General features: G+C 45.8%; 1 protein-coding gene across 1 annotated transcript in view; it reads right to left on the reverse strand.

Annotated features, from left to right (window-relative positions):
- Nucleotides 1-24,503, reverse strand: part of EPHB1 (EPH receptor B1) — a 137,303-nt gene that overhangs the window by 88,320 nt on the left and 24,480 nt on the right. The window contains exons 2-3 of the mRNA XM_058550348.1: nucleotides 24,126-24,461; nucleotides 4,521-4,645 (exon numbers count right to left, since the gene is read on the reverse strand). Of these exons, the coding sequence (XP_058406331.1) occupies nucleotides 4,521-4,645; nucleotides 24,126-24,461 (461 nt within the window). The remainder of the gene's footprint in view (nucleotides 1-4,520; nucleotides 4,646-24,125; nucleotides 24,462-24,503) is intronic.

A 24,503-nucleotide genomic window follows, 5' to 3' on the forward strand; every position in this document is an offset into this window, starting at 1 on the left:
CCATGTCTCCCTTATTTCTCCTTCCCCAACATGTAGCACAGAGCTTGCACCGCCTGAGTGCTCAACCACTCAGTGCTAAATGAATGAATAAACAGCTCACTTCAGACCAGTTATCTGACCCAATCGATTGAGCACAAGATATTGCCAAGGTCTGAAAGGGTTTCTACTAGAAAATGATCCTAAAATTTTAAGAGTAGAAATTCCAAGGCCTAAACCAGCCTGTTCTGGCCCAGACTGTTATTATGAAGAGCCAGTCAACGTCTAAACGCCTAATCATGAAGACAGCCAAGAGCAGATGTAGATGCTCCTCCCACGGTTTGCCTACAAGCGCTGACACAAGGAGTGAAAAGTGCTACAAGACAGTAAACAAGAGAGAATGATGAATGGAAATGTATTAAAATGGGGAAGGAGATGAACATGGAGATGCTCTGGGAGTGTCATCAGCTCGATGGCATCTCAGCTCTCTATTAATGAGCTGTTGGAGGAGGCGAAGGCCTCACTGATTCTATTCACAGAGATGAAATTGAAAGGTGTCCCAAGCACAAACTGAGAGGGTGATGTGGGGCAGGAGACCCAGGGAGGGCTTGGAAAACTACAGCCTGTGGCCAGCTACTCATTTTTGTAAATAAAGTTTTATTAGAACCCAGCCACTTGCATCTATTGACATATTGCCTATGGCTGCTTTCCTGCTACAAAGGCAGAGCTGAGTAGTTGGGACAGAGACCATAGGGCCCACAAGCCTAAAATATTTACTATCTGGCCCTTTAAAAAAAACTTTGCTGACTCCTGGTTTAGAAGACGTGTCACAGGATGGAGAAATGGTGGGTTTTGTTTCGTGGACTGAATCCAGCACATCTACTGGGCTGAGTTCTGTTTGTGTTTGCATCTTCTAAAGACCAGGATTCCATGGCCTCGTGGAGCAGGTAGGCATACCATTCTGGTTACAAGCATTTGGATTTAAAATTAAGATACAATCTCCTATTCTCAGGGCCAAACTAATTTTGAGATCCTCTGCATCAATATGATTACATCCAGTCCTATACTGAGCTCAGAAACATATTGAAATACAATAAAAATGTCTATAGTTCTGGCTCTGTGACTCCCTAGCTGTGACCTGTGTGGTCATGAGTAAGTCATTTAACCTTTCTGTGACTTAGTTCCATCATCTATAAATTGGTTATACCTGGCTTTCAAGTATCTTTCTTTTATTTCTTTCAGGGATCAGAACTAATATATCTGTGAATATCTGGCACATAATAGGTACTCAATACATGATGAATTATTATCACTGTGGTTATTATTTCAAAAATACCCTCACAAGGTAATGTCTTTTCTTTAGTCATATTAGAAATGGTCAAGGCAATGTAATGGATTTTATAGTCAAGCACTTTGTAAGTGGAGGAGAGCTTTATAGTAATATACCGAATGGTAATCAATGCCTCAGCAAAGAACCTTCTGTGTTCCCATGGAAAGCATTCTATTCTCTGGAGTGGGAACAATAATATGCTTCACTGAGATGTGGAAGCTGCCTCAGGCATTGAGTTGCTGTGTGTGTGTGTCTGTTAATAATTAGTATAAATTACTGAGAGGTAAGGACATGGCCTGAAATGGGAGAATGAGCTTCCTTCAGAGCATCAGAAGTTGAGGTTAATTACAGTTTTTCAAGAGAGGAGGTTTGCATGTAAAGGGGAAGGCAGTGGAGGAGCTTGGGCGTGGGTTAGGCAGCAAGGAGCCAAGGGACAAAGGCACGATGGTTTTGATTCTGAGCCTGTCATTAAGCCCACCCCTGTCCCAGAGTGACTGCCCTTGGCACGGCAGATGAGGAGGAGGGTAGGTGGTCACCTATGCATTCAGCCCCTTCCCAGCACCCCACTTACCTCAGGGTAAAGGACCTAAGCTATGGGCTCACTTCCTAGCTGTGTGACTGTGGGCAAGTTTTTCTTTCTTTTTTTTTATTTTTAACTTTGTGCATTGGTTTTTTTACCCACAGCAATGATACTAACGTTCACCACACTGGGTTGTGAGGGGGAAAGGAGATAATGTTTGTCAAGCCCCTGGCATCCAATAGGCGCACAGTAGGGAGAAATTATTATTTTTCTGAGATGAGTTCATGTGTGTGTGGAAAGGGGGCTGGATGAAACCTTATTAGTGACTCTGACGTCACATCATATATTGGCCACACACGATACTCTATTGAATCTGTAGGACAACTTTGGTGATAAAATGAGGCCATGTGGTCAATCGGTCCAAACAGATTGGTCCAAAATATTTTGGACAGTCAACATTAACTTTATTAACTGATAAAAAATATCTAGGGCCCCAAATTCAAAGCTGAATGGATATAATGGTTGCTTATGAATCCAGATGGCTTAAATTACTCCCAATTCACTGAATTATATGAATCAACTGTCTACAAAACCCAATATTCTCTAAATGAATAGAATGCTACCTAATCCTCACCTTGCTTACAAGTTCAGCTGTAATGGCCGAAGGGCATACTTCCTCACAGACTAGATTGGTGATCCATCTGGCTCTCCACTCTCAGGGAGGTAAATTGCTACCATTTTACAAATGCAAAAACTGTGGCCTAGAGTTGTTAAGTCATTTGACCACACTGCATGGCTGGTTGGTTAGGGAAGGCAATGGAAACTAGGGCTCCTGCTTCCCAGTGCAATTGTGCCTCACTCTTCAACACTGCTGCCACGTTGGAGGCTGCAGGTCTCCATCCTTGATCATTTTCTTATTTCCATTGACCCATCGGATGATCTTACCCAGGCTCAAGGCTTTGATACAATCTACATACTGACAACTTCCCAATGGACATCTGCAACCTGCTTCTCTCTCCTGAATTGAAGACGTATACATCTGGCTGCCTACTCCACATCTCCACTGGGCTATCTCAGAGGCATTTTAGATAGCAAGCTGAACTTCTGTCCCTTTCCTCACTGCAAGCGAGCTCTACCCACAACAGTCCCCTTCCCAGTCAGTGGTGGTTACATCCTTCTAGCGGGTCAGGCCAGAACTCTCCCACATCTGAAATCCAACCTGTTGGAAATCCTGCTGCCTCTCTCATTTGTTTATATATCTGGAAATTGACTATGTTTCACCAGCCCTTTGCTTCCACTTTGGTTCAAGCCACCATCATCCTGGTCTTAGACGACTGTAATCTAGCAGGTCTATTTTCAATGGAACAGCCTGAATGATCCTTTAAAACAGTAAGTCAGATTTTGTCTGTCCTCTGCTCCTAACCCTGCTGTGGATCCCCATCTCACTCAGTGGAAAAACTCAAGCTCTTAAGGCCCAACACGATCACCTTCCCGGATCACCTCACAACCCTGTCTACTATTTCCCCACTCAGACTGGTCTCCCTCCTGCTCCTTGAATTGTGCATCATGGTCTTGCCTCAGGGCCTTTGCACAGGCTTTCTATCCTCCAAATACCTGCTACACAACACCCTTACCTCCTTCAGGTCTTTACTTAGGACTTAACTTCTCCAGGAGGCCTGCCTTTACCAGTCTCTCCACTTCTGTAACCTACTCCTCCCCCAAACCTGACCCTCCTGCTCCCACTGACTTTGCTCTGCTTTTTCATTTTCCCTTCACACTACTCATTTTCTAATATAGTTTATGATTTCCTTATTTATTATGTTCATTGTTCATTGTCTGTCTCCTTTGGTTGGAAGGTAAGCCCCTTGAGGGAAGGAATCTTTGTTTTGATCACTAACATATCCTAGATAGTCCCTGCCCAATAGCAGGCACTCAGTGAACACTTGCTGGACAAATAAATGAATGACTCTGGTGTTTTTACAAATAATGTATTGGGTCAGTACAGAAAATACGGCATTTTCCTGGGATTTTGCAAATGCCACAGTTCACCAACATGGGAGAGGGGCCCAGGCAGACCAGGGGCCAACTCCACAGGGCCCCATTTCCCTGTCCGTGGCAGCCCGTGCCCCACGGTAGCCCCCAGCAGCAGTTGCTAAAAAACAGTCAAGGAAGATAATTTTCTATCTCATCCTTTTAAATTTCCATTTAAATATTTTTAATCTCCATAAGTGTATTAGTGCAGTAGTACATGCATATAATTTATAAATAAGGAATCTTATATTGGAGGTACATGATCAAAAACTTTGAAAAATACTAGTCTACGAAACCAAAAAATCTTGGGAAAATTCAGGGGGCACCTGGCAGTTTTGTAGCATCTGCATTAGTACAGCAAGCACGTGACTGGAAGAACAGGATGGGTCCTGCCCACACCAGCCCCATGAGCTGTCCAGACCACAGGGTGATGGTTTGGAAGGTTCTCTCCTGAGCTGGTACAGAAAGTAGCTGAGCTTTGGAGGCTTTTGCCTAAGCTGACCTGGAGAACTCTCCCAGGGAGGCTCTGGCCTCTGTCACCAGAGTCCTCCCTCCCGTAGGACTTCGTCCAGCTTGTCTCTTTGCGCCCTCAGCTGGCCACCACCCACCACCCCACAGTGACTGGCCCTGAGTCTTTCAAGCCTGCAGGCAAAGCTGGCTCACCTTCTCATAGTACCGGATCTCATAGTCCAGGATGATGCCATTGGGCTGCTCCGGCTGAGGCCATGACAAGGTGATGCTCCTCATGGTGGCGCTGACCTGGTGCATGATGGGAACAGTGGAAGGGGCTGTGGAGAGAGGAAGAGACAGGGTAGACGAACAGATCCTTGATTATGTGAGAAGTGCCATCTTTCAGAAGTAAGAAGGGAGAGAAATGTCACTGGATTTGAACCCTGCCTTTTCTTTCTCATCAGCTGAGCTGGATCTGCAGAACTTCCTGTGGGTTTTGCAGAATGAATGGAGTTTGGATAACAAAGGAGAGAAAAGGTGGTAATTTCGGACAGGAGAGCATGTGTGAGGGCAGGGGCTGGAATGGATGGAGTGTTTTCTGGGCAGGGAGGAGAAAGGCTTGACCAAAACCAGAGATGGTTGGGGGAATCATGCGGAAAACAGTGTGGCCTGGAGAAGCGTGAGCCAGTTAGGGAGGACATGACAACCAGGACAAATTTAGGCTTCAGAAAGGACGAAAAGAGGAGCAGGGGGATGTTTTTGAGCAGAAGATGTTGAAAGATCTCAGTTTTGCAATAATGGGCTGAGCTACGGCAGAGAAGAGAACCTGGAGGCAAGGTATGATAGTGCGAGAGTAGCACTGGTCAGTGCAGAAGAACTGTGCAATAGAAAGGAACATTCTAGCAAACATCTCTTTTGGAGACTGCAGGTAAGGTTTTGCTACACATCAAAAGAAAGAGGAGGTATCTCTCAAAAAAGACATGAACACAGACCAACCACAGAGTTCTTTCAGACTTCTGTCAGAGTTTTCCAAATGAGAACATTGGCGACAAAGAGCTAACAAATATAAATGAAGAAATGATCCACAAAGCAAACATTTGGGAACAGGATAATAATTCCAAAATCTGTGAAGTGATTCCGAAATCTCTCTTTGGAAATAATATTATTTGTTTCCCAATTCAACATTTTTCACAGGGTGTAAGTAAAATGAAAACAGTCTGGAAATAACAAATGAGGGTTGTCCTTCTAGGGGAAGAGGCGGGTAATGGATGAGGCTTCAGTCTGTGCTCTGCGCAGGGGCTGTTTTGTTTAGTCCTGGCACTTTTGCCGTGATGAAGGTCATGTCTTCACGTGAACTCCACTTTACAAGGGTTTCTCTGGGGACTATGGCTGAGTGACATTTACTATCCACAATTTAAGTTTCCCCTCCAAGACCTGAAATTACAGAGCACGGCTAGTGGGTCACGGGAGGGGTGGTCAGTGCATTCTCCACCACTCACTGGACCACTAACTGGAGCATCTACTACACGCTGGCCCCAGGACTGGGCGTGGGACGCAGAGCATTTGTTCTGATGATGCTCATAGTCCAGGGAGCCAAAAGGAGAGCACAGAGTGAGAAGTGGTGTGATGAGGCCTTAGAAGCAGAGTATCCCCCTGGGACTTTGCACAGTTCCCATCAGAGACTTTGTGAAAATGCACCTCTCAGAGCTCCTACTCCTAGGAGCATAATTGACTAATGGCCCCAGCTGCTGCACTCTGAAATCTATCACTGTATTCACATAGAGCCCTACTTACCACAGGCTGCTCCCAGCCAATGACTGAGAGTGGCAGGCCCATTCCTGACTCTTCTGGTGGGCAACTTGGGCTGAAAGACTCCCATTGGCTTTACCAACACTTCTTTGGAACAGCATGACAGTCTAAGGCTCTTCCCACCCAATCCTCCTTCCTTCCCTCTCTCCTTCAGAGGGATCACGGTCTGATGGCTCTCCCAGCCTCCTCTGGCCTCCACTCCATATCCCCAATAAATCTCTGGCACATCTAATCCCAACTTGGCATCTGCTTCATGGAGGACCTGAATTAATGAAGTCCTGAATTCCCCTATCAAGTATTCGCTGCCCGGCCCTGCTGTGTCTCAAGGGATGGGAGGCTCACTGCTTCCAGGAGCTGCTGCTCCATCCTTGGGTAATCTCACCAATTGGCACGTCTTCCTTATCCTCATCTGAAATTTGTCTTCTTCCTACTGGTCTCAGTTCTGCCAACTGAAGTAATATAGAATGTTCCCTCTTCCACAGAATGGTTTGTCAAATAGCTAAAGAAACTAGTTCGGTCTCCCCTGAGTTTTTCCTGCCGAAAAGAATGGCCAGGTGCTACGAACATTTCTCCCCATGATATGCTGCCACCTGAGGTGGCTCTTCTCCAACTGGGGATCATGTTATCTAGGTCTCTCTTTAGTCATGAGGCCCAGAGGTGAACTCAGTTCTCTCACTGATGTTTAAGCAGCAAAGATTAGAGTAAAATAATATCTACCATGACCTGTGTGCTATACGTCTATTAACGTGACCGTTAGCCTTTGTATCACAAACACGTCCCTGCTATTCGACTCTGAAATCACAGTCAAATATGACCTTTAGGTTTTCCCATGGTATGCACCTCATCTTCTGTCTGCAGAGTTGGCTTTTGGCTTTGACTACAGGGATTTACATGTATCTCTTTACCTTCCTGGTGTCAAATTTGGCCTATTAATCTAGTAAGTTGAAATAATTTTTTGATTCTGATTCAACCATCAAATGCATCTTCTCTTCCTCCCAACTTAGTATCATGGCCCAGGTTCATCAATTAACTAATTGAACAAATATTTAATTATATGCCATGTGCCAGTCACTGTTCTAGACTCCAGAGACTCCATAGTGAATGCAATAAATTTCCTGCCCTCATAAGGTTTATTTTCTAATGGAGGGATTCAGAGACTAGATGTAATCAATCAATCAATCACAAGGTATGTTAAAAATATTAAGTACAACAAGAAAAAATTGAACAGAGGGAAAAGGATACAGAACGCCAAAGCATAGGAGGCTGGCTGGGGGAAGGCTGCAAATCTAAATGGTGTCGTCAGCAAGGCCTTGCCTGAGAAGTAGATGCAGGAGTGCAGGGTTGAAGGAGGGGAGGGAGGGAGCCACGCTGGTGGATATCTTGGAGAAGAGCACTTGAGAGGGGAGAGCCAGGGCAGAGGTTCTGATCTGGGAGCAGCCTAGCCTTTCAGGGAAACAGCAAAGAGCCAGTGAGACTGGAGCAGAGACAAGGCCACAGACGGTAATGCCCTGAGGAACACTGAAAGAGGACTTTGGTGGGGCCGGCCTCGTGGCTTAGCAGTTAAGTGAGCGCACTCCGCTGCTGGTGGCCCGGGTTCGGATCCCGGGCGCGCATCGACGTACTGCTTCTCCGGCCATGTCGAGGCCGCGTCCCACATACAGCAACTAGAAGGACGTGCAGCTATGACTTACAACTGTCTACTGGGGCTTTGGGGGAAAATAAATAAATAAATAAATAAATAAATAAATAAATAAAGAGGACTTTGGCCCCTATTCTGAGAGATGGGGAGCCGTGGGAGGGTTGTAAGCAGGGGAATGAGATAATCTGACTTGCATGTTAACAGTATCACCCTCTGCTGGACTGCAGATAGAATGCAGGGGCCATGTAAAGGCTGAAAGATGGATCAAAACACTATTGCAATAACCCAGCTTCAGGATCACGGTTACTAGGATGAGGCTTGGAGCAGTGGAGGTGGTGAGAGTGGGGGCGGTCAGATTCCAAATATATTTAGAATATCTCAATGGATGTGGGATGTGGAAGAAATAGAAGAGTCAAAATGACTCCAAGGTTTTGGCTGGAGCAACTGGAAGAGTGGGGCTGCCATCAACTGAGATCAGGCAAGACATCAAACGAGAAGTGTGGGCAAAAAGACCAGGTGCTCCTGTTAGGTTTGAGACATCCAGGGTGTCCCAGAGTAGATGCTGAGTAGGCAAATGTATATAAGAGGTCCAGACTGGAGATATAAATTTAGAGTCACCAGTATTTCAAAGATATTGAAAGCAGCAGAACTGACAGAGATCATCAGGAGAATGAGCAGAACACAATATATATTCCAAGATTCAGGAGATGAAGGGAAAACAGCAAAGGGGGCTGAGAAAGAAAGGCCAGTGAGGTAGAAAGAAATGGGAGAAAGTGGTTGCCTAGAAATCAAGGGGCAAGAAGGTTCCCAGGACGAGAGAATGTGGGAAACGCTGCTGCTGAGTCACATAAAACGAAACTAGGAACTGAGCACAGATTTAGCAACAGGCTGGATGGTTAAGTGTGGATGGCCCATGACCATCTTTTCCTAGACCTCGTGGGCATTGTGCAGTGCCATGGAGAGGATGAAGGCACTTCAGGGAAGGCGAGGCAGTTTCCGGGGTCAGTCCAGATCCCCGGGGGATCCTGATGGACCCACCAAGACAGGCTGTGAATGGCTCTTGATAAGCCTGCTTCTCCGCCACCCCCCACCCCCAACACACACACAGCTCCTGCTGCCCTTAAGACCTACGTGGAAACACGATTTACATGTTGTTCATCATGTCAGTGCCACACAGGTTTTCAGGATCCTTCTGCCTTCAGAGCTGAAGCATCATGTATTAAAAATTGGAAAGATGAATCCCAATGGCCTGAGGATTTTGATGGACTTGGTTCTTTTCTTTGCCTCTAATCACTAGAAAGCCATCACTCAAGACTCAACATATATACCAAACATTGTGCCAGGTCCCTGCTCTAATCACGGGGGCCAGAAGGATAAGTTAAAAAGTCACAGCCCTGCGCTGAAGATCCTTGAAGTCCACAAGAGGCAATAGATAGCCAAAATCCACTGAAAGGAACACCCCTGTTATGTAGATGACAAGGACCTCCCCGCAGCCAATCAGGAGCACACAGATCTGGGAGAAGCTGCCAGAGGATAACCGTCTCTGGTCACCAGTGCCCACATTTCTCAGATTTATGGCTTTGACACAACGGTCACAGGCCCCTCTGCAAGCTGTTTATCCTCACACAGTTCACCGTAAATGTCCTACATTTTGAGATGGGATTTAGCACATGGACGAAAGCAAGCAAGTATTACTCTTCCTCCCTGAAAATCAGGGGCAGCCTACCTTTGGTGCTCTGCCATCGGTGACCACCTACAGTGACAAATTGGTTTTTTTTTCCTTTTCCAAGTACAAATGCCACTTCTAGATCTGGTGTTTTACATGCTATGAAACTTTCAGACAAAAGCTTCAGAAAATAACAAGTTCAAGTATCCACCCAAACACCAACTTCTTCTAGCAAAACTAAGGGAGATAAGGCAAATTACAAAGGGATGGGAAGATTAATTCAAAGAAGCAGCCCCTGTGACCCCTGAATACACTGGTTTCAAAAGAAAGCCCTGGCCAGTTGTCTTTTCTCCATAAACCTGCACGCTCAGATGAAGGAGCAGTTTTACTGAATGCTTGAAAAACTCTCCCCCTCACAAGCACACAGAATGCTTTCCACTAAATTAAATGTTCTATGGAGAGAAGGAAAAGAAAATCAGGAGTTCAGAAAATTATTCACATTTAGCAAAGAAACAAATATGGAGCTTTCTTTAGAAAAAAGAAGAATAAATAGTTTAGGGGCTATGTGGAAAGAAGCATCAAGAAAGATGTGTTTGGTCTAAAGAGGAAATGCTCAAAAAACCCAAGCATAATCAAAATTGCCCTGTGCTTCTTCTTAGCAAAATAAAGAGGCTGATCAACAGGAAGCCAGGATCCAAAGAAGGGCAGGGAAGCAATGGAAAGTGTCCCGTCGGGCACCGAGGAAAAATGAGCTAAGGTTCAAACAGAAGCAGAACCAGGAATGTCTGAGAAGAGAGTCTACAGCCAATAATAAGAGGCCCTTTAAATGTGTCAGAAGCAGAGAGAGGCTTAAACTGCACTGGTCAAAGGGTTCAGGGGTGGGAAATGCAACAGCAGGCTGACTGAGTGAGTCCTTTGTCTCGGTTTTTGTCAAGGAAGACTTTGGGGAGATCTGACTCCCAAATTGCTTTTGAAGCAGACAGATCCAAGATAGTATATCACATACAGAAAGGAAGTGCACAGAATGTTCTTTCCTGAGCTGACAAATGAGATGTGGATAAATTGCAGAGACAGGATGGCCCCAGCTGCAAGTTATGAAAGAACTCACAGGTGACACGGGACAAGCGTTGGCCCAAACTGGTTACTTCCAATGGCATCAGGGATGGGCGGACCACCAGCCAGCCCTCCATTTGTAAGAAGAGCTCCAAAGGAGATCGTAGGGTCTGCAGTCCTGTGAGACTCAGGCCGGGACTGTGAGGGTGACGTGAGTCTATTTCAGAAGTTAATAACCCCAAATCTGGACCCTGGAGTCTTTTTTGTTGTTGGTGGTGGTGAGGAAGATTAGCCCTGAGCTAACATCTGTTGCTAATCCTCCTCTTTTTGCTGAGGAAGGTTGGTGCTGGGCTAACATCCATGCCTATCCTCCTCTACTTTATAAGTAGGATGCCTGCCACAGCATGGCTTAATGAGTGGTGCATAGGTCTGTGTCCGGGATCCAAACCCACAAACCCCTAGCCGCTGAAGCCGAGCACACGAAATTAACCACTATGCCACCGGGCCGACCCCTGGACCCTGGAGTCTTAATGTGCGGAAGCCTCGCTGTCACATCTCAGGTTCACTTGGACCATACATTTCATGTTTATGACGTTCTTTGACCCTTTAATTTAGTTATTGACTCAGTCGCGTTCAAGGTTTTCTTCTTCCTCATTTTGATTTTCTTATTTGATAGGGGTATTTTCTCCCCTTTTTTTCCCCTAGGACAATTATTAAGTTCTAATGCATTATCTTTGCTTATTAAAAATGACTTCCTAATGTCTTAATTGATTTTTGTGTCAAAATGATTCTTTCAATAGTTTTAACCATAATCCATTTTGGGATATAATAAATGATATAATAGTTTAGTATGTTACAATATTTTATTTAAAACGTCAGAAGTATTTATCAGTAGTTTTAAAGAAAAATAATAGCAAAACACACATACATTCAAAATTAAGTAGATTTATTGCAGTAAAATGTTTGAAGAGGTTATAAAATATGAAACTTGGATTTCAGAGTTCAGCAAATATCATCTAAAAGGAAAAACGCTGTTGCTTCTGCAGGTGGAAACCATGCCTAGGACAGCCTTGTTCTGAGGCCACCTCTCACCCACCCTAGGGGCTGGGGTGCAGGTTATAGCTGAGTCCCCTCTACCTCGGCTCAGGTGACAGCCCTAGCAAGTCTCCTGGAAGATAAATGGCCTAGAAAGTCCAGTTAGGGGGACTTTCACATCTGAACTTTTTAAAGAGGCCCATAGAAAGAGAGCCCACCTGCCTTCCTCACAATAACTCATGCTGGGCAGGGTGGGGGAGCTTCCCCAGTCCTTCTATGTTGTTTGTAGGGGGCGGGGGGTAGGTGTTCACAGTGACCTCTCAGAGAGATGCCGGTGCCCCAGCCTGAACAGTGTGCGTCTGAAGCTTAGTGGCCTCTTCTACCATCCTGGGCATTACTTTTTCTAGGACAAATATCCATCAGTTGATAGACATTTGGGTTGTTTCCGCATTTTGGCTGATGTGAATAATGCTGCTAAGAACATTCATGTGCAACTTTCCATGTGGATGTATGTTTGCATTTCTCTTGGGTGTATACCGAGGAGTGGAATTGCTGCATCATATAATAACGCTAACTTCTTCTATTCTACCCAGAATAGCATTTCCCAGCCAAATCACCCTTGGACTAACCACCTGCAGTCTAAAGCACAGACCCCAGCTGTGAGGAAAACAAGGCAGAGTAAGGAACAGTAAGGAGCCTAGGGCCCCAGCCCAGGGCAGTAGGAATTAGCAAAAATAGAGAAAGGCTATGGTTAGGGCCCTATAGATGCTGCAGAGAAGAGTGGGCTCCTATTCTTGCCCTGCCGTCTGTTTACTGTGTGATCTTGGGCTAAGGTTATTTAACTTCCTGTGGCCTCAAATTCCTCAACTATAAAACAGGAATATTAATCCTTATGTTATGAATTTTTCAAATGTTCTGAGGATGTGCCCTGTGTTACTCCTTCCAATTCGATCCAGTCTGCCAGGCCAGGGGACCTGGCAACCACCTCAAAATCTCCTTCTGGGTCCATCACTGTTCACATATGCAAATAAATCCCTGGGCATAGTTCCCCAAGGTAAATGTGAAAAACATGGTCTAGTGACAGCCTTGGGTATTTATTTGATAAATATCTTTGAGGGGATAAATAAACATGTCAAGCCAGTCAAGGTGGAGGCGATGGATAAGAAAGGGTTTGGAGAAAGGGAAGGCTAACAGTGGGGTTCCCCAGAGGTTGGTGTGATAAATACTCCAGAAGAGAGATGATTTCCTGTGATATCTTGAGATGACCTGAAGTTTTCTGGGAAATAATCTAGAAAGTAAATGGTGAGGTGGCTTGTCCGTGAGGACAACAGGACTTTGTGACTTTGCCGAAAGGATGAGCCGTGGCCCGCCCATCTGATGGTGTGACTCAGGCCCAGGAGTCATGGACGCTCCCTTGGCTCTGCCCTGGCCTTCCTCCTGGTCTTGTCACCTGTATCTCGTTACACCTGATACCCTATCCCAAATCCCTTGTTCACTTCTGGGCCTCTTCACTTCAAACTGCACTCCAGCCACCTTGATCTTTCCAAAGCTCGATTCACCCACATTTCTCTGAAGGTCAAAAACCTTCAATGGCTCCCCTTTGGAAAAAGTCCTAACTTCCTCTCTAACATTTAACACTGGCCGGTCCAGGCTGCTTCCCCCTATTCTCTTTCCGAAACCTGCTGCTCTCATCTAACTTCTCCACTCACTGTGTTCCAGCAGAACTCAGCTTTTGGGATCTCTGCCTGTAGTACTACCCACTCTGCCCGCCTCTCTTCATAACCCCACCAGTCTTCGGAGGCACAGATCAGGCCACACACTGCCCTGGCTTAGCCCTGCCAGACCACGCCCACAAAAGTGCCCCTTCCCTCCTTCCAACTCAAAGCCCTATTTTAATAACTCTCATTGGGCTGTAATCACCACCTTGGGACACAGAGCACTGTTATCTAACTTTCCAGGGGGCTCATCTCTGCTCCGCATCAGTGGAATAAACTCTTTAGGGCAGAAGTCATGTTTTTAGCTTCTTCCCACTGTCTTAGCACATAATAGATGTTCAGGAAATGGAATGACTGCAGGATCTTCTCTAAAGACATTGGAAATAAAAGGGGTCAGAAAATCACGTAGTTGCATCTAACATGGATATTGACCTTCAAAGGAGAAAGATGCAGAGGTGAGGAGGCAGGGTTGTTATTCTGCAGCCTGCACCTGGGGAGGAATAAGGAGCAGTTCTGAATATAACAGTCCTGGGGGCATGGGGACTGGAGTGCTTCTACCTGGCGCAGAGGCAGAAGCCGGAGGCTATGGCCATCCCCATCTCACTGGGATGTTTCAGCTGAAATGTGACCCTAACTTTAGCGGTTTTCTAATTTTCCTTCTTTTTAAGCTGTGGAATCCTTTCTCCCAACAAAATTTTCTTTGAAGCATAAAGTGTGAAACAGCACAATTCAGAGCTGCTCTGGGTGAATCAGAAGCAGGAATCCCAGAGCCCTGAAGCCAGTCCATTTCCTATCTCCCCGGTCGAGACTCAGAAGGTTCACAGAGAGACCCAAAAGTGCTGGGCAGCCTCCAGAAGTCCCCCGAGGCCTCACATTAAATTACACAAGTTCCTAAAAGGCACAGGCGATGAGGCTGGGAGTGAGGAGTTGGGGGTGGTGGGTTATCCTTCTTCTTATATGAAACACGTTCTTAGAGAAAACCCAAAATCTATATTTAAATGTCAGCTAAAGATTTCACACCCACTAGTACTGATGACAAAGAAGAACAGTTTGCACACTGAGGAATTGTGCAAATGATGAATTGTGTTTCCTCTGACATTTCTATTCTAGAAGATAACTTTGTTGAGAAGGTACTGCTTAGATAACAGGTTCTCCCTCTGTTGATGAAAACTCATTTCATTGCACAAATATGCTTGAATTTTACATTAGGAAGCCTGACTCATTAAATATTTTTGGTGCAGTAACACTTCTGGTCAAAGTAGATTAAACAAATAAACAATTAGTTTGGAGACTGGGTATGAATACAGAAGCAGAATTCATTATTTTTCTAATTGTTTTCCCCTATTGTGGACATTGGCTTCTTTGCTTTTGCTCTGGGCTGTGCCCTGAGATGACCCTGACACCGCCTTCGAATCTCCCTTTCTACCCTGGAGTCACCTGGGGACAGAGGACTGCTTTGGGTGGGTAGTATCAGTTTGACGCTGTTGTAGAATATGGGCGGAGTATCATCATGGGCTCAGTGAAGTGGGTATGGGGGAGATAGTGAGGGCTTCCGGCCTGGGTGGCTGAGTCAGCCTCACACCCCCACACAGGTGCCTCCTTCATGGGTCCATCCACTAAGGGTTTGTTTCCAAGCCAAGGGAGGGTGACAACTGGGGGCTGGGGGTTGGGGGCTGCTCTGGGGATGTGGGTTTAGGGCAGAGGCCCTCATTTCTGATATTACCTCTGGAATAGTGGGGGTTCTTTATTGGGATCATCCACCTGACCCAGCTAGTTCTCAAAATGTGCTCCCAGATCATCATCACCTGGGAACTGGTAAGAAATGCAGACTCTTGAGCCCCACCCAGACCCATTGAGTCAGAAACTCTGGGGTGGGGCCCAGCGATCTGTGTTTTCACAAGCCCTCCAGGAGATTCTGATGCATGCTCAGGTTTGAGAACTCTTTGTCTAGAAATCTGGAAATGAGAATGCTAAACTTTGAAAGGACATCCGAGGTCATTCAGTTTTCTGTCAACTCTTACAATTTACGGGTTAAAGCAGTGAATGTGAGAGAGAAAGTGACTTCCCCACTATGTAAGGCCAGCCTGGACATCCCGGAACAGGGGACACTGTGCTGAGGTGCAGGGGACACTGGAGGAGCAAGACCTGGTCTTTTCCCTCGAAGCCCTCAGTCCATCAGGAGAAATAGGATCTATTCACAAAAAAACTAATGCACATTCAAGAACTCACTGTGTCACCCTTATAACTAGCACAGCTCAGAGAAGACAACACACACATCAGGATTTTCTATGAGGCAGATAGGTTCACAGGGGCACGAATGGGCCCTTGTTCCCCTGAGCTCTTCTGGATAGATACGGCATTTGCTCTGTCCCTCAAAAAAAAAAAAAAACGAAAGAAAAGTAAAAGAGAGAAACACACACACATTTTAAAATCCTAGGGCTCAGTTCTACAGCTGATGTTGTCCTGTAGTTCAGCTTTCAGAAGGAAACCGGTCCCAAGGCCTGGGGGGTTGGCAGAAAGTCTCCCTTGCACTGGAAAATATTTGTGGTCCGGTGATGCCTTTATTTACCCAGAACATTTAATGTGCCTTTTTTCCCCATCTTTCACATCCGCTCAGAGAAGATGTTAATTTTCTGAAATTAAACACTTAGCTTGATTACTGTTTTGTTAATTGCTGCATTCAAAAACCCCTGGTGCTCCTGCCTGTTTAACATGGATGGTGCTGTGAAAATGATAGGCGCGGAACTGGCGTGCAGGTGGACAGACAACGGCGTTGGAATGCCCTCGCAGCTACCCCCAACTGAGCTTGCTCAACAGCTGGGGCCCTGCCCGTGGGGGAGCGGGGCGGCCCAGGTCACAGCAGAGTGCCTCCCACAGGGCCATGTTTTGGGAGGACAGTGCACCCAGGAAGTGCCAGATCTCACCAACATATGGGAGAATTAACTCCAATTGCAAGGCCCACCCAAAGATGCTTGAGGAAGGAAAGAGCTCAAGCTGCACTATTTCCTGATCCCTGAGATTAGATTAAGAGAGATTGAGGCATTCATTCATACATTTATCCGATCATTTATTAATTCATTCAATGAACATTTATTGAATGCTATTATTTCAGGCACCTGGCTAGACACTGGGGAACCATAGTCAATAAGATGGATCTGGTGCATGCTCGCTTGGAGATTACAGTCAGCTCACGGGGCTGACGTTTGTGGAGGAGCGTGGAGCGGACACCTCACCGGGACTCCTCCTCTCTCCACCCCCTTTGCTGGGGCTGTGAGGCAAACAGCAACTATCTCGTAATCCAACTAGAGGTTCCCTCTGCAACGAGGGTTAGAACAATCTTATTTGGACTTTGAGCAGGGTAAGAGACTTACTACAGCCTCACTGCCAGCAGTCGCATTTTTACTTCACAAGCCACCTACTTGGCGTGCCTGGCCCACAGTGGAGTAAAATGAGCAAACAGGTCCCCAGGTCCCATGAGCCCCTCTCGTCATCCTCGCAGCCATGCATTTTCAGCTGTTCTCCAGCTGTTAGCAGTGTTGTTAGGCAATGCTCAGGACCTGGAATGGGGAGAATTCCCACACCCAATCACCACATGGCCCAGCAGGTGATATCTGTTCACAAGAAGTTCAAATTGATCAGTTGGTGAACAATGGAATATCCCACCCAATGCTGTCACTGCATAGCAACAACCACCACAGATGGAAATGCTCTCTGGCAACTGCATGTGGTTACCTGCTAACTTTTGGGAAGTGAGAGCTGGAACCACAGCAGGTTGTGGTACCAAGAGCCTGGCTGAGGGCCCCTTGAGGTGCCTCACAGGTAGCCACCGCTCACTTGTGACTTTCTGCGCCTCTGACCCCAGTCTCAGCGAGTACTGTGACTAGAACGTGAGCCTCTCAAGTCACAGTTTTGTTTGTGCTGTTTGCTCCTATGTTCCTGGTGCCTGGAGCCGTGTAAGACCACAGAAGGCCTTGATAAATATGTTGAGTAGGTGGATGGGAGCCCCTAGAAGCAGGAACCAGTAATTCAGCCTGTGGAAAGCAGTCACAAATGCTGTGTTGAATGGATGAGTACATTTCCAAAGTTAAAGTGGTTAAACAAACAAACCAACCAACCCTTTTGAGTGTGGCTGACTCTCACTGTGTTCCTCTGAGTGGAACTGGGCTTGTAGCATCATCCTAAAGTCATTCTCTTAAGTTTCCTTCTAGGAGCCAAGAGGAGGAAGGTGCCTGTTCATCTGGCTGACCTGGAGGGATCACCTGGCCACCTGTGGACCACCAGGACATGTTCTGATCACCATATACCAGCCAAACATTTATATACTAATGCTCATATGTGGGGACTCAAGGACCCTGGCAAATATTTATCAAGGCTCTTCATGCCTAGTGCTGTGTGGTCCCTCCTTGTGTGGGGTAGGTGAGAAGGTCTGATTCTCCGTAGAGCTCACCATCTAGTGGGGAGCCCCAAGGCTGCCAGGGGTGGAAGCCACGACTTTGGTCATGGGCAGTGCTACATACTGACCTGCTCAGCTCAGCAGACAAGATGCCACTGTTTGCAAATGGCCAGGACCTTTCTGAGGACACTTGGAATTTCCTTCTCAATGCCAGGGCTTAAGAAATAATAAAAACAACCTTTTTGGAATTAACAGTGAGAAGAAAGCAATGAAATGAACGATGAAATTGAATTAAGAACAGTGAAAATTTCATTTACTTAAGGTTTTTAAACTTTTCTTTATTAATTTCCACGAAAGTTTTCTTTAAAGTCATTCCAGTCTTTTTAAAGTTCTGACTCAATCTTTTCTCTTCTATGGAGCAAATTTCGCCTGCTAATTTCCAATGAGATCAGCCCTTAAAAATGAACTAGTTTCAGCATATGGATCTTAACACTCTAAATTTTTATAGGCAGCAGTGTAATATTGTTTTAATATTTAATTTTGAGATTTACATAATATCTTTCCTCCAAAGAGCTCAATATATTGCAATATCGTAAAATTCCTTTTCATATTCAAAGATTATTCTTTATGCATGCAAATACTATATTTAACCAAGGAATAATGCAAATTAGGTGATGTGTTCAGAGGAATTGGTGGGCTAGGTAATTCTTTTGTAGAAAAAGTAGCGGCTCTGAGTGACTTTAATTGTCTAAGAACTTCAAAAATGCCTTAAAAATGGACAAACTATAGGGGCCTGTGACTATTAACAGAAGTAATGTAGTATTTTGTAAAAAAGAAATGAAGTAATGGATTGTGTCTGTGTTGTGGGCATAGTGAATATGTCAGTATTCCACCTGCAATCAGAACAGCAGGCCATACATGAACTGTGTGTAAGATAAATGTCAGACATAAGTGCTGCTGATGACATCACGACAGTAAAGGGAAAAGTGTTGTGTCTGCAAACACACAATGAGGAGGTACAGAAGGGCTCCTCTGAGTGGCAGGATCAGCCTGTGCCAGATACACAGGTCCTGGCTCTACTCCTGCCCTCATCGTTTACTCATTGGGACGCAGACTGCTCTGCTCTCCTTTCTCGCCTATTCCTTCCTTGAAGAATGGACAAACCAATACCTCTCATCCATCTGATATGAATGACATCACCCCCAAACAAAGAGACTGAGGGGCCTTGGAAGGAAACAGCCTAGATAGAAAAAGTCCAGCAAATTGCTGTCTGGCTCAGGACATATTCTCAGAAACGATGCTCATCTCCCAGTCCACAGCACGGCTTACAAAGTAATTTTCTATCCCCTGTCTCATTGTCTTGTCACAGCTTCACCAGGAAGCAGGTGTCATTACTTCCATTTTGCAGTTGAGAAAAGAGGGATCATGGCTGTTCAATGAACTTGCATGAATCACATGAGGAGCAGAGAAAGGCACCAGCCCCAGGACTCCTCCACACCTATGCCACCATGAGCCCAAAAGGGGAGGAAGGGGACTGCCCCATGGTGGAAGGAGACTGCAGTAACATAGCGCACTCACCTTTCAAGCTTGGGTCAATCTGATTAGCCCTCTGAATCAGAGGTTGCAAACCACAGCCAACAGACCAAATCTAGAATTGGATTTGTTTGGCTCTCAAGTGCTTTAAAATTTTCTAATTAGTTGTCAACATTTTAAATCTGGATTTTCAGCTTATAAGATCTGGAAGTGCTGGGTATGGCACTACTTGCTGGAGTTGAGTAGGGGCTGCCCCTGTTCTCTTCAGTTCCCTGCAGTCCCCACCAGTCCCTATTGCCTGATACCTGGCCCTGCTTTGCTCCTGTCCATTACCTGCCTGGCCTCATGGGTCTTTGAATTAGTTCTCTCTGGCTTAGATGGTCCCAAATTCACTGACTTTATTTTGTCTTACTACAAGTTGATTATATAGATGTGCTGGTCTGATTTGTCTTATTTATTTTCTCCAAGATTTCCTCTGAGGTCCCCATCCCCAGCTCTGATACTCTGAGGCTAGTTGGCAGAAAAGAGAATTAAAGTTTGTCATTCACTTTAATTCTCTCTGACAGCCAGATGATCTGGCCATCAGTCTGAATCTGGGGCCCGGTGCCAGCGAGTGACTGCAGGAGTTAGTGGTGATAACAACCGCTCTGCAGATCGCTTGGCCACTGGAACAGAGAGAGTTCCACCTGATCTGGTCTATTTTAAACTTAAGGCAGCTGTATTCGGTGCAAGGCTGCATCCCTGAAGACCTCACGTAAATCTGAGTTTGCATAATTCATGACCAACCCTGACCAAAAATGATGGACATTTTTTTGACAGCTAAAGTGGCCCGGCTATGTGGCAATAGAGTAGAGAGAGCTTACAACTTACACAGCTCACCATAATGCGATTTTTGATTAGTCTGAGGATAAAATGGCCACAAACCTGAATTTGAAACTCAGAAACATCATTTGCTGGCTGTAAGATGCTAAGCAAATTTCAAAAGCACTCTGACCCCAGTTTCTTCACCTGAACCACCTCATCTTTTTAAAGAACTTGGTAGGGGCTTGGCACGTTGGAGGTGCTCAGAAATGGTAGTTCTCTGCCACTGCCTATGTGCTGGGTAAGGATCCTATCCTGCTATTTTCCAAGTGAAACAAGATCCTTGAGGAATCTGACTATATACATGACTGAGATCATCATGGAAGGAGATGGAAGCTCTCAACAGGACTCAACAGACCCTTCCTTACGCCCCTAGTCATGCTTGCCTCCAGGGGAAGAACTGGATCTACTGTGTGCCCAACGGACCAAAAGATGATTACAAAATCTCCTATGATCTCTTCTTAGATCACAACTTTAGGGTCAAGAAATGCGTATCGGTGACTGTCTCTGATGGACTGATGCCAACCATAACCATTTTTGTCCAGTACCTAAATCAGCTAAGAGGAGCTGCCTGCCTCCACTGGGCAGGGCTCATGAGAGCAGCATGATGTAACATCAGTGTGGCACATCTGGACAGCCCCGAGAAAGAAAAGCAAGACAACCCTGTGTTTGCTGAACAGTAAGAGCTGCATGCCCAGCCATAGATGCGGACCATAGCTCCTAAACAAAAGAGGAGCAGCCCAGAGCAGCAAGCAGCCGCCCAAGAAAGAGTCTGACGTTCATGAGCATCAGGCGTCAGATCAAGTCCACAACCAGTTGGCAGCCAACTTGTCCAAACCCTTCTCTCAGGTGACCCTTACATCCATTGTCAGGATCCAATTCACCTTGGGAACAACTTGTACCCCTCAGCAAACACACACTCATCATGCATCTGCCTCCGGAGGCAGGGTAAAGCCTTTTATCATTCAGTGTCACAGAGAAAATTATGGAAGGGTAACAGAGGCTGCAAAGTGAGGTCCCCCCTCTCAGCAGGATGGCATCAGGTGGCTCTGAATAACCCCTCCATGCTTGGAGAGTATGAAATCAAGAGCCCAGAGGGTCTGTCCACTTTTTAGAGCAGGAAATAGGAAGGCAGAAACAAAGACGCCACGTCCTTCTGACCCTCCTCTAATCCTAGATTCTCCAAACCCCTTTAAGTCTCTGCTTCCTTATCTGAAAAATGGGAACAACAATGCCTAATTCATAGGGTAATTATGAGGATCAAATGGGTCCATGTATTCCAAAATTCTTTGTCAATTCAAATGAAACACAAACATGAGGTGTTAGCTATAATAATTATTACTCATCTTCTCCTCACTCGGGACCCACTCAATGGTGCCCAGCTATTTCAGTTTGGGCAGTTCCAGACCCAGAATAGGCACTAGATAAACACTTATCAGTTGATTGAATGATTGATTCCAGGATTGCTCTTGGTCAAATTCTTTACCTGCCATCTACCTACTCATGACCCAAACAATAGGACCCTGGGGGCCAGAACATACCATGAGGCTGGGATGGGGAGGCTCACCTGGCTCTCCCCTAGAGTGGAAGAGCTCAGGGGTGCCTGGAAAGGGGTTGGACATGTCATGATTTATTGGTGATACCCGGGCCCAATCCGCCACATCCCTTAATGGATCTGAGTCATTAGAGATTTTATGATGCCTGCTATTTAGTCTCTCTTTCATGTCTTAAAAAATGTAGCTTCCATTCATGTTTCTAAACTGCTCTTGCAGAGGTAAAGTCTCCAGTGTTTATTTTGAAGGTTCTCATCTTTTCAAAAAAATTATCTATTGGTTGAGAATAATTTGCATTCTCATGTGGATGCACCAAAGCAGTGTGATAACACCATGTTCCTCAGAGCCCTGCAGCCCACAGGTCAGGAACCACTGGTCCACTGACATGTATTTTATAATAACCATGTGCCACCAAGAAGCAGCTGTACCATTCTCTCATTGACTGTAAACTTTCTGGCACCCAACTCCAGAATTCCCAAAGATAAATCAAAGATTGGAAGGTGACAATGGGGCTGGGACTACAAAACAGGGAAGATTAAGGATAAAGGACCTTAGAGCAGGAACAAAGGGCAAGAAAAATATGCTCCTGAAGGAGCGAATGGGTGAGGATAAAAAGAAATATTTTGAATGTTGGTAATGCAGGGCCCTTGCAGGAACCCTGGTCTCTCAGCTCCTCTGCAGCCAGGGAAGGTGCAGATGGCAAGGCAAGCAGATGGGCAGGTTCGGGAATAGCAGGGTAAGAGAAGGGAGGCGCAGAAATCAAAGCAAACCAATATAAGTGGCAGGTTTGTTCGCACATGCTTAAAGAGACAGAAAAGACAGCCAAGCCCAGCATAACATGACAGCCTGGCAGGATTATTATTCCCAGAAGCTGGGACACTAAAATATTTCAGCCAGTTTTCTGCCTTAAACTCTCCAAGTGAAATACTGCTAACAAAGGCTGCCCATGTTACACACTCAACATGATGCAGAAATCACCATTCCCGTCTCTTTTGGTAAGATAGACTGTCACAACCTTTGTCTCCATGGCGCTGGGGCTGTGGTCACCAGCTGGAGGCTTCCGCACTTCCACTCTTATTTTCTCACTACACACGTGTGCCTGTAAACACGTGACCATACACATACATACAAACACGCACACACGAACACAGACACTCCCAGCAACAACGCAGCCATCTGGACAGCCACGCTCTCCTATGACACCTTTTTTTCTTCTCAGTTCTGACAGCTTAAACCCAAGAATCATCTGCCATCAAAGATGCCTGGTATTAAAAGCGGCAGAATGAGCTGAGGATGGGGAGGTGAGAAGTAGAAAAACATCAATGGAGTAGGAGAGAGGAGGTCAAGAAGGAAAGTTACACTGAGGGAGAGAAAGCAAAGAAAGATGCTTGGCTCCTGCTCTTCCGCTAACAAGCTCTCGTTTTAGAATCTGTTGATTGAGAAAAATCCATAATTCCAAATAAGATCATGGTCCATTGCCTATGACCCCCATTGCCTATAGACGTGATGTCCACTTCCCCTCTGCAGCCTTGCATCGTCACCCCAGGGGAGAGATTGCTCATTTCTCTCTAACTCCCTTGGTATTTATGGCATGTGTACAGCACATGATGCTTAGAAAACACTACCTTGCAGCTTTGTGCTTTGCGTCTATTTCCTGTAAATTCTTCACTTGATGAGTTCCATGGGAGGAATAACGGTGTCCCAGCATCGCCATATCCCTCACAGTGTCTAATCTACAGCTTGGCACACAGTAGATGCTAAATAACTATCTTTTAATAATGAGTGAATAAATAAATAAACGAGTGAGTGAGTGCACTGGTTAAATGGATATAAAAAGAAAAGAATTGTTGCAAGAGGTGTGAACAGTAATAAAGAGAAAAGGTCAGAAGAGTAAGATACAGAAATAAAGAGAAGAGAAGAAAATGTGTTCTGAGCTGTGCACGCCACAGGATGTACTGGCTATCAGGAACGATCTATTGCTAACTACCTGAGGTCTCTGTAACAGTGTAGCATTCATCTGAGCAAGCTATAAAGTATAATGCACTCTTGAATTACATGGGTTTAATTGAAAAATAATCTATGAAGGCAATACTGACTTTATCACATGATTTCTGGGAAATTTCTTTCATTGGGTTTTCTCATAAAGCAGCACTGATGTTCTCAAGATCATGCAGTGCCTCCATCCATCCACCCACCCACCCATCCATCCCTCTGTCCATCCATCCACCCACCCATCTGTCTGTCCATCCATCTTTCCAATGGCATTTGTTGAGTCCCAGCTGGATGCAGAGCACTATGTCTTACTCTGGCTTGGATATGCATCTTTGCTTTTGTGCTAGGCACAAGAAAATCCCTCAGAATCCAGCTCACTCTCAGGTGAAACACTATACCTGTTTTCCCTATGGCTACAAATGCCCATCACTTGACACTTTCACTCCTGGAAGCAGCCCTGAGGGCAGACTAGCAGAATGGGTGTGGCTATAGCTTTGTTCCCGCACAGAGATGGACAAAGAGCCAGCCACACAGATGGACAGAAGGAGCACAGACGCCTCCATACTTACCAGCTTGGTTTGTGGTGATGTTGACGGAGACGTGCTGTGGGGGGAAGGGACTCTTGCTGGAGACTCCATTGATGGCCTGGATGTCAAAGGTGTAGGGGGTGTGGGCCCACAGGCTGCTGATGGAGACGCGGCACTCTGTCAGGCCCAGCTGCCTGGGCACAAACTCCACGTTGTCATCGCAGCGGGAGCAGCTTCGACGGTCAGCCCGGCACTTTTTACAGATGATGTTGTAGGTCACATCATCCCGCCCACCTGTCTCCCTGGGCGGGTGCCACTCCAAGATGATGGATGTCTCGTTGACGATGGAGATGACGTTGCGGGGACCTGATGGGACACCTGTAAGGAGACAAAGAAGGGCCCAGTGAGGCTGTGCAGCCA

The sequence above is a fragment of the Diceros bicornis genome, chromosome 2 (genome assembly GCF_020826845.1).
Source record: "Diceros bicornis minor isolate mBicDic1 chromosome 2, mDicBic1.mat.cur, whole genome shotgun sequence".
Lineage (NCBI taxonomy): Eukaryota > Metazoa > Chordata > Mammalia > Perissodactyla > Rhinocerotidae > Diceros > Diceros bicornis.